Source organism: Monopterus albus, unplaced genomic scaffold, assembly GCF_001952655.1.
Source record: "Monopterus albus unplaced genomic scaffold, M_albus_1.0 scaffold104.1, whole genome shotgun sequence".
In the NCBI taxonomy this organism is placed as follows: domain Eukaryota; kingdom Metazoa; phylum Chordata; class Actinopteri; order Synbranchiformes; family Synbranchidae; genus Monopterus; species Monopterus albus.
This window is the reverse complement of record NW_018127984.1, coordinates 585,723-596,753: the sequence shown is the minus strand read 5'-3', so window position 1 is coordinate 596,753 and position 11,031 is coordinate 585,723. Positions and strand designations below refer to the sequence as shown.

Genomic DNA, 11,031 nt, shown 5'->3' with positions numbered 1-11,031 from the left:
TTTTAACAGTTTGGAAGCAAATTTACATGGGCAACATTTGCAGCAACAGGTAACAAAGTACTTCCTCAAGGTCAAGACTTAAGTGTTTTCCTGGAAACACGATGTTTCTGTGTGATTACACTAAAGCAGCAAAACTCAGCTAAATCGTTAGGTATAGTATAAATGAGACTTAATGAAAATATTATGGTGCATCTGAAAGGCCTTGACTAGTGGCTACACTAATACTGGTTAATACTATAAGTTTTAAAAACTACTGAAGATATTTTAAGTACCGTTGCTGTATATGTCATATTTGTAGCTAGTCCTCCAAAGCTACATTTAAATTTGATGGCAAATTACTCACAACTTCACAGCATGTTTAATATACCGCACTTGATTTGGATTTATGACATTTTTTAACAGGTAACATCAGATAGTGTATCTGACTTATTAACGGACTTCATGAAGATACTCTAATTGTCTGTTCTGTGTGTTTATGCTGGATCTCAAAGAAAATTCCTGTGATGAGATAACGCGGTTAATGAATGACCATGACTTTCAGCAGTGACTAGTGTTTTAGGTGACCAGTCTGGCACTAGTATATTTGCTGAGCATCCCTCTGCTGCTGGGCATTAAAGAATAACCCTCAGTCATACACGGGGTCGGCTGTTTATTCTTCTACATATACTCTTTATGGTTGTTTTTAATTTCTTTTTAGTCATTTTGCTTTGTGGTAATTTTTTGTTTATGTACTACTTGGTTTTTTTTGTATATTTTGCATGTCTTTGTCCTCATTTTGCATCTCTGTGTATGTTTTGAAATAATTTCCACTCATTTACTTCTATTTGTTGCTGAATGATATCTCTTTATACAGATGCTCTGGCCTGGGGCCCCCTGTCTCCTTGGGCCCCCAGCATGCCAGCTCAGTAGGCTCATCATTCACGTAGCTATCTGTAACAAACTGTGCCTTCCACTGTCAAAAAGGTTGCATTCGTTTGAAATTAGTTATAAATAATACGTTGCATTAATGTCTATTCAGCCACCCTCCTGTGTCTGTGTCTCTGTGTGTGCACATACCGGGGGTCATGCCAACATGGGAGGGACCGGGCCGTCAAGTGGACAGCTCTCGAGCCCTCCCTCCCACCGCGCGCCACTCCAAACCGGGAGCCGCGCTTGAGGATGATGCCAACCAGAGATAGACAGGCTGTCGAGGGAGGGAGAAAACCTGCACAGTGACACAACTAGAGTATCGAGGAGGTGTCTGATGAGTGAGAGTAAAACTGGGAGAGTTACAGAACAAAGGACAAATAAAGAATAGAGAGGAACGGGGAAACAGCCCGAAGCTGCTGACTGGGTCCCGTTTGCCCGCGCCGATGCCAGTTGAAGACAGTCTACCGAGGCAGAGCACACGGGGACGGCCACTGAAGTGAAAAGCTGCGTGGAACGAACACAGCTGGAGCTTTTGTCGGTGACTGAGAGTGAGTTCATTTTTTCAACTTCGAACACAAGATAATGTTTGAAATATCCCACGTTTAATAATCTGCGAGGGTCAGTGTCTGCTCTACTTGTCTGTTTATTTTTTCTTTCTTACTGCGACATTAGCCCATCGCTGGTGCCAATTAGTCACAGGACGCACCACGGGCGCGCGCTCACACATAAACTGACAGCTCGTGCGTAGGAACGACCAAAGCGGATTCATCTCGCGTGGCAGAACCGGGCAGATGTTGGCACGCGGAGGCTTCGAACATCAGCTTCAAACATTGTACAAATTATTCAAAGTCACGTAGTTACACCAGCGGCAATAGATAGATAGATAGATAGATAGATAGATAGATAGATAGATAGATAGATAGATTAATCCATTATATATACCTGTTGGCTGACAATATTTCTTCTTCTCTGGCCTATATTAGCGCATGCTGTCAACACAAAACCAGATTAGAATGTCCAAATATATTTTACTGACATAGCCTACCTTATTTAATACCAGTGAGTTGTGTGTGCTTTATTCGGTCAGTGTGTGTTCCCTCCTGTCAGTTTCCCCAGTGACAGCCACAGCATCTGATCTAGTGGTTAATAGCTTTAATTTTCATTGCTCAGTGTTGATACTTTGTACAGCTTACCTCTGGCTTTAAAAAGCAAATCTGTCCATGATATAAGCACATTGGCCAGCTTGCCATCTGGGCTGTATTATAGTAGAGAGGAGAGGGCATTTGAATAATTGATATTTATCTATTTATAGGAGGATTATTCTTTTCATGCAGCACCAGGGGACCTATGCACTGATCTATCTATCTATCTATCTATCTATCTATCTATCTATCTAATAATGTTTTATGGCATCCAGTGACAATCAAGTATCTTAAATGGCCTAAAATAATCTCTGTGTGTGTTCACAGTTTTGTACTTTTATCTACTGTACCTCTCTCAATCTGTCCTTACATCTGTCTATTTATCATCCATCTATCTTTCTGTTTGGTGAGCGGTAGTGTATCCATCTGAAGTGGATTAGGGGTGTTATCAAGGCTAAGTAGGACTACTGTTAACACACACAGTCTCACATATGCACACACACAAAGGCTCATACATACATGCTGTGCTCACTCTCTTTCATTCCCCAAGGACCATTGACTATTGTTAGCCCTCTCTCAAGCAACTTTTGCTTCTGTGTGAATGTGTATATGTGTGTGTGTGTGTGTGTATCCTTGTGTGTTTGATGGTAAACACTCTGATCAAACAGTGCTTAACAAGCTGCCTGAACTGATAACAGAGAGAGGAGAGGAAGAGAGGATGGGAAAGGAAGGAAAAGGGGGAAAGGGGTGTTGGGAGGGAGAGGAGGTTACAGACTGGGAAAAAATGTACGCTCTTGATTAAATAGTGAAAATACTGTTATTTGTAACCCAGTGTTCTCTAGTCTTCATTTTACAAGCATTTATTTTATGGAAGCCAAGTATAAGTGCCATTGAAAAGTTTAGACATTCCCTTTTATTCAATGGGTATTTTCTGCATTGTAGAGAAGACATCAAAACTATTACAAAATACACCTCTAGGCAATGTAAGGGCTATTTGACGAAGAAGGAGAATGATTGAGTTCTGCATCAGATGACCTGGCCTCCACAGTGACCCAACCTAAACCCAACTGAGATGCATGAGTTGGACTGCAGAGTGAAGGAAAAGCAGGGAACAAGTGCTCGGCATATATGGGAAACTCTTTCAAGACTGTTGCAAAACCGCTCTGGGTGACGTCCTCATGAAGCCAAGAGGGTGCAAACAAAAACGGACCTCCATTTTGTTGCTGCTGTTGCTTTCTTAGACAGCACACTGTTGAGAGAATCTGGAAATATAACATGAAGTGACAAAGATCATTAGCCAGATGTTAGACTACTATACCACAGCCTGACCCCCAGTCTGTTGGCCTGCATTGACAGCCTCTCGCTATTTCCTTCTATGACATGTTTGAAGACAATGGAGAAGTATATCAACATTTAAACTTACTCTAACATATGCCTAAACTCTTATGCTTATATTTTTGAGCTATTATTATTATTAAGGTGGGAGTAGCTGTGTTTTGCTGTCTAGGTAAAAACGCATGTGCCAGTCACATTCTGATGTCACTTTAATTTGTCAGCATCGTTTTGTCACAAATTTTTTCTCATAGTAACTTTTTAAAAAAACAGATTTTAAGATATCCATCATTGAGATTTTTGCCTTTTCTCTAATACAGGGGATGTAAATGAAAAGACATTGTCAATGACATTGCACAAAAAAAAAATAAATGCAGCATCACTGATTCCTTTTTTGTTGGATAATCCAGAGAATATCATATGTTTTCATAAGAACAGCAAATGACAGCAGAATGAAAGCTTTCTGCATGATTAGATGGACCTTGAGGTACAAACAGGTATACATCTCTTTTTGTAATTTGGGTGAATTTACCCTTGATGTGTACTTACATGTAGGAAGGAACCTTGAACAGAGGTGTACCAATAAAAATGTATTGTTACATGCAATCGGAAACACAAACTTCAGCAACAGTGGTCACTGTTCTCTCTCTCTCTTCCTTTCTAGTGATGGATTCACCCACAGATCTTTTCGATGACTCCTCTCCCCAGATACATGCCTTTGTTCCTCCTCTAAGTTCTACAGAGCTACCTGGAGTTCATTCTCAGCCCAGTGCAGGCCGCCCACTTCCTGCCTTTAGACCTCCTGGCTTCTCTCTAATCCACCACCTCCTCCAGCCAGGTGGAGCCCCCAGGAGGATTGGAGGACAACTCGACACAATCCTGGGCACACACAGGCACTTGGAAGACAGACATTTGGAAGAAGATGCAGGAGAGAGGGGTGGACAGGTGGAGCAAGGGATGGAAAGAGGAAAGGAGGGAGTCATGGAGGGAGAGGACAGTGTGCTGGGGGTTAAACAGAGACACAGTGACACCACCCTTGCAGCAGAATGGAGTCAGGATGTCTTGAAAATGAAGAGGATGAAGCTGGAGAGCCGACAGAGAGATAGAGAGGCCGATGGGAGAGGCAGAAGGTGCGAGGGAGGGAAGGAGGGTAGAAAACGTGAGAGGGAGGAGTTGAAAGAACAGCTGGAGGAGGCAAGAGAGAGACTGCAGGCCCTGCAGGAGAAGGTATGGAGGGCTTTTGGGGAAAAGCACATGGCAGAGGAGAAGGAAAAAAGTAGGTGCAGGAATAAAGACAGAGGAGCAGCAGATGGAGGAGAAGATGTGGGAATCACAGAAGAGGAGGACCTCACAGAAGAAATGTATGACGAAGAGGATAATGGAGATATGGAAAAGGAATCTTTTCCCCTTCTTTCTGCTTCCGCTTTTGATAACTTCCACAAGCGGAAGCAAAAAGAGAGAGAAGTGAGGATGGAGAGAGGAAGAGGAGGAGGAATGCACTTAGAGGGCATGATGGAGGGAGCAGACTTGTGGTTGGATTGTGGGGACCTGGTAAGAGGCAATTGGGATGGAGGGACAGAAGATGAGGGTGAAGAGGAAGGGCAAAAGTTTGCTCAGGCGCTGAAGCTTGAGCTGGGCAGTGCTGTGGCCCGAGTCATTGACCGAGTTCTCCACCTTTACACCGAAACAACAGATTTCACTCCTTCCTCTCCTCCTGCCGCTATTTCTTTTCTCCCATCTGATCTAGGAAGCGAGGGACGGAGGGAGAGAGGATTATGGATGGGACTGCTAACAAGAGGAAAAGGGGAGGAAAAGATGAGAGATAAGGAGGAAAAGATAGCAGTGCAGGATGGGGAAAGAGAGAAGCAGCTCCAAAAGAGCAACGGGAGCACTGGGCCTCCTGGACAGCCGCATCACACTGAACTATCAGATCTGACGCTGCCATTGGCTGTTCAAAGATCACCTGACACACGAAAGGTCCACCCACTCCTTGGCCCACCTCTTTCTACTCAGCTCACTCCCACTCACCCAAACCTCTCCCTGCATCACCCGTCTCTAACTCGCCCTCCCCCTCTTTCTCACCCTCTCTTACCTCCATCTTCACAACCCAAGGACTCCTCTGCCTCTTTCCAGCTGTCTTCATCCTCCTCCTCGTCTTCCTCGTCTTCCTTCCCTGCACCTCCTCCTCCTCCCCCTCCTCCCCCTCTCCCTCTCCCCCTGCTGCACTACTCTATGCAGCAGCTCTTCTCCCGTTCACTTCACCACCCCCAGCTCCCCCACCTCCCCCCGTCCCGCAAGGACTATTTGAATGCCGACCCTTTCCTGGACTTCTCCTCTCACCCCTCAACTCACCCCTCCTTCCCCTCACTCCCCTTGCTTGGTCACCTGGACCCTTCCCTTGCTCGCCATGTCCATGGAGGCAGAGAGAGGGAGAGAGGGATGCGGGGAGATGGAGGGATGAGAGGAGGGGGAGGGATGGATGGAGGAGAGTTGTACCTGACAGCTGGGGGAATATCCTTTTGTCAGCATGGTGGAAGGAGAGAGGGGGTGAGGTGTTTGTGTTTATGTACCTGTGTTAAAACGGCGTCTATCTCCTTAACTGGCCTCATGTATACACCCAGGAGGGCTTATCTCCCTGTCATCTGAAGAAAGCCAAGCTCATGTTCTTCTACACCCGTTATCCCAGCTCCAACACACTGAAGACCTACTTCCCTGATGTCAAGGTGTGTGTACCCTATCGCCATGCTGGATCAAGGCTTTGTCTGCAATCGAGCAGCATTTAATTCACAGCCAAGTTTTGTTCTTACTATTACAAAAAGCTAGTCATGCACAGTCAGACAGTGTTTTCTGAACAGTATATAATAAAAGATAACAGTAACTGCCAGACTGGAATGTTGTAAGTACATTTTTAAAAAGTTGCCAGAGACTCGCTAAATATCCTTCTAAACCAGTGTGAAGATATAATAGGAGAAAAAAGCAAAACATTGGTGCACAATATTTATTTTTGTGTCCACAACCAAAGAATGAATGAAGAAATGTTCCAACTCTGCAAGCTCATCCCCAGTTAATCACTTTTCAGTGTCTTTAATTAGGAAAGTCAGTAAACACTTATCCTGATGGAGTTGGGGAAGCTGCCAAATAAATAAAGTGGAGTAACAGCTACAGCATTTCTCTCTAAAATATTATGATTAATTTAACATAACATTTAAATATTCAAGGAAAGCAGTAAGTACCTTAGAATTATAATTTAGGTACAGTACTCACATAAGTTGACAGTTATTTTCTCTCACTGCAAGTGATAATCAGAGAAGTTGTGCTTTTGTTTGTCAGTGGTCATATGTGATCTACTGGTTATTTATACAATCCAGTCATCTGTGCATTTCTGATTGAGAAAACCTCAACAGTGGCCCATGTGGGAATTAAACCCACGATCTTGGCGTTATTAGTACCGCACTGTAACCAGTTGAGCTAACTGGCCACAGTTGATGGCAGATGTTTGTGGAATCATTTTGATGACTGGTTAACGATACAGATAGCCACCAATGTGGGAAATTGCTTGTTTCTAAAGACGTGTGAGCAAATGGACCATAATGTGTTTTGTGTAATATTTTATTCATGGCAGTGTACGCACCAAAATCATAGTGGCCCCATTGGGGATCAAATCTGTAATTTTGTGGTGCTATTAGCACCACACTCTAATCAGCTGAGCTAACTGGTCATGTTTTTCATGATGTCATCAGTAATAGGCACCCCTGTCTTCCTGTCCTCACCGGCTTACCTCTTCCCCTGGTTTTTTCCTCTGTGCACTGTCTAGTTTAACCGCTGTGTGACCTCCCAGATGATTAAATGGTTCAGTAACTTCAGGGAGTTCTTCTATATCCAGATGGAGCGCTTCGCACGACAGGCTGTCCGTGAGGCTCTCACCCGGTTGGTTTGGCTCATGTTATACTCATGTGATGCAAAACATCCAGTGTTTGACTGTGTTAATGAGGGCTAGCATGTTGGCACAGAAATTCTACATTAGTTGACATTCATGCTGATTTATGTATCTGACGTCAAGCATATAGAGCCCTGCATATTGTGTAATTTGCAGAATTGCAAAATGACAAATTTTTGTGGTATCATGCTCTAAACTTTGCTGTTTTATGCAACAGTGTGCAGCCTCATGGGTTCCTCCTGCACACTCATGCAGTTCTGCTGTAATCAAATAAGCAACTTGCAGCTCAACAGTTCATATTCTCCATTTTATCTGATGTAGTTTACAAATGGCCTAAAATTTGGAATAGTTGAGAATAATGTCACAAAATGATGAAAGATATTTTTTATATAAATTACATATTTCCCTGCAATTAGACCTGTTACTCATTTAAAATTTTTATTGTAATGTTTTGATTTTTCAAAATAATTCAATTTTTTAAACTTATTTTTCATCCTAAATAAAAAATATTTATTACTTAATTTTTAATTTAATACTACTATTATTGCGGATACTGCAATATTTATTACTTAATTTATTATTTAATACTACTATTATTGCGGATACTGCATTAGCTGTAAAACATGAATATGTATGTAAATGCCATTAATAATTCAACTCAAAGGTTCAGAAATAGTCTCAATGCATGAAACTGTGCAATCTCAAGACTGTTGACGTAACTATTCCTAAAGTTTTTAGTGGACATCTTGCAGGGCTCAAATAAATTCACCTAGATTGTCAACAAATATATATCACTTAATAAAAAAATACCACAAACAAATACTGTAAATGTGGCCTGTTGCAATAGTTGAATTGACGTTGATGTGTTTGTCTGTGTAACACAGTGATGGTGCATCTCGCCTGGGCAGAGAGAATCAGCTGAGAGTGGGACGTGACACAGAGCTTTATCGCATACTGAACATGCACTACAATAAAAGTAACATATACCAGGTAAGGAGTGTGTGTCAGTGTGCACCGTGTCTGTTTGGCACTCTAGCTATAGCTTTCAGTTTGCACATTGTATAGCTGTATGGAGGCTGTGGGTGCTTCAGTCCTTATAGAGCTATCAGTGCAGTGAAAGCATGATGTTTGGTACCTTGGCTTCAAGCTTTCTTTAACTGCAGCGTGCTCATCAGCACCTTTTAGTAAACACAATCGTACCCAAGGTTAGTGGTAGCTCTAGTGAACTGTGGTTGAACACGTCATGAGTTTTCAAGCTGTTTGTGCAGTGGCTCTTACAGAAGTATAGTGGCCCATATGGGATCATAACTTGGCATTATTAGCACCTCACTAAGCAAATGAGTTGATTGGCCACACACCCAATGGTAAATCATTATTTACTTGTTGGCAAAAAGTGTCTCGCTAATCAGCCTGACAAGTTTGTCTAAAGAGAAAATATGTGAAGCCCATTTCCAAGTGTAACCATCATTTTAAAGAGTGAATCCGGTAGGTCTACAAGTATTTTATCCTTTGACATTGGGATTTCTGTCTGCAGGTCCCAGAGAGATTCATTGAGGTGTCTGAGGTGGCTCTGAGGGAGTTTTACTCAGCCATTTGGACCGGAAGAGACAACGACCCCTGCTGGAAGAAAGGAATTTACAAAATTGTCTGTAAGCTTGACAGCCCTGTACCAGACGCCTTCAGACTGCCTGGCTGCCCTGTTGGCTGATGATTGAACCGCTTTCATCTGGTACATGTGCACAAATGCATGCACAAACACACACTTGCTGAAAGAAGGAAAATTAATAAAAGCATTCGCAAAATATTTCAAAACATGAGAAATGACATGAAGAATTCCATTCAGTATACATTTTAGTTCATTCATAATTCATTCACTTAAAAAAAAGATTATTTAAGGGTTTACTTACTTATTTACTTGACATGGTGTGCAGGAACGGACACATACACACATGAACGGACTGACACACTCAGTGCTGTGATAAGAGTCTTGTGACTCCACTTATCAAAGAATGTGACATACCATTGTATTACTAATGGAGAGGAGATCCCTCTGCAGACATTCGTCACTTAATCAGCTGACCTGTGAAATCACAGTGCTGCTACACACGTTAGATAAATCTTTAGCCACACAGCTGGAATGGACTGATTTAACAACGCTGCTGTGTGTGGTGCTACTGCTACTCCACGATTTCAGGTGTGTTGTTTAAATTAGAGAGCATCATGCGCTGGCCACACAACACTCCTTCACATGGAAATATAATATATAGACAATTCTAGGCCTCTATTCTGTAATCAAATGCGCTGCTGACAATGGCTTACTGAGCATGGGTACTAAATAAAAACACTTTTCAAGTACTTTGAGACAAAGAGTGTCACATTAGGTGATTGACCCTGTTTCTTCCATCATCACTTTCACTTTGAGCAGAGAGCAGTGTTCAGACTGAAAATTCTATGTTCATGTTAAGAAAAAGTAGAAATATTGCTGTGTAATCATTAACAACCTTGTATAAACAATCCCAACTAAATTGTCAGGGCTGCTCTCCGTCAGGGGTGTTCACAATTTTATTGGAGCCTTGTCAAAACATCAAGTGTGACTTTTGTTTTCTAGAATTGACCTCTTATTCTTGCCTTGTGTGTGGCTCCTCTGGAGATTCAGAACAGCCACTGGCATTCAGCATGCCCCACAGCGTCTACCTTTTACATATGTACATTTTTCCATGGCTGTGAGGAGGCTTTCTTTTTCTCCGACAACATGAGGCTGTCATGTTTGTATTCAAAATGGGTTTTGTATCCATTTTAGAAATTGGACATGAAAATCTTTGTAATTAATGTTGCATAATATAATGGTTAATTTGCTTAATTATAAGATTTTTTTAAGTTAACATTACCCGTGTTTCATAGAACTGTCAGATCAGTGAATTTCTTTTGCTTGTGTATTCATCTCTCTGTTTAATTGCTATAAAGATTTTGTACATGATGACACAATGTAATCAAACTGTAATTAAAATTCTGTCAAGAGGGACAATATATTGAATTTAAAATGGTAAAATTAATGTTTTGTTTTTCCTTGATGTCCTATTGTTGAAATGCTTACTTAGTATGTTTTTGTAAACCTTTACATTAACTATATCAGCATTTGTTTCCCAAAGGTATTGAGGAGACTTTCACTCTGTCTACTGTATGTCATGACTCTTTTATCCAGAAGAAACATGAAAACGTTGGTTCACTGCTGCAGATAAAGGTGTCCTCTGACTTCATCACAACTCCATGAGACTGAGCCCACATTTAAAGTATTTGTGACGTGTTTTCAAGTGCATTTTCCCTATATTTACATTTTGTATTGTAATCTCTTGTGTTTCTTTTATTGCTGTTAATGGTATCTCTTTTAAGACTGTACATATTGTATTCTTTACTGTAGATCTGTGCCTCATTCATACTTTGGTGAATTTTGATGTTTAAACCTATCAGTGAATTAAAGTGATACTAGGCTTGTGTTGTGGTGTCTGGATTCACACATACTGTACATACAGTACATAAATACACAAGCTCTCTGGCCTCCGGCTCCTAATGCCATCATACATTAAGCCTTTAATCTAACAACACTACCAGAGAAGCACACACACACACACATTCTCACTGACACTAATACTTGGATGATAGCATGGTAAGAGGCTCGGCCTGGGACTAAACCTAATCACCTGAGACAGCATG

The 11,031-nt window shown here is 41.7% G+C and overlaps 1 protein-coding gene across 3 annotated transcripts in view; it reads left to right on the top strand.

Moving 5' to 3' along the window:
* The window catches only part of prox3 (prospero homeobox 3), a 12,230-nt gene extending 1,429 nt beyond the window's left edge, over positions 1 to 10,801 (top strand). Inside the window, exons 1-7 of one of the 3 annotated variants that reach the window (XM_020610181.1) lie at positions 1,019 to 1,457; positions 4,048 to 5,894; positions 5,993 to 6,106; positions 7,198 to 7,310; positions 8,205 to 8,310; positions 8,855 to 9,049; positions 10,470 to 10,801. In XM_020610181.1, coding sequence (XP_020465837.1) covers position 1,457; positions 4,048 to 5,894; positions 5,993 to 6,106; positions 7,198 to 7,310; positions 8,205 to 8,310; positions 8,855 to 9,028 — 2,355 coding nt within the window. In that variant the 5' untranslated portion in view covers positions 1,019 to 1,456 and the 3' untranslated portion in view covers positions 9,029 to 9,049; positions 10,470 to 10,801. Of the gene's footprint in view, positions 1 to 1,018; positions 1,458 to 4,047; positions 5,895 to 5,992; positions 6,107 to 7,197; positions 7,311 to 8,204; positions 8,311 to 8,854 lie in introns of those variants that run through there. The other 2 variants (XM_020610183.1, XM_020610182.1) reach the window with 2 other exon arrangements.
* Positions 10,802 to 11,031: the final 230 nt, after the last annotated feature.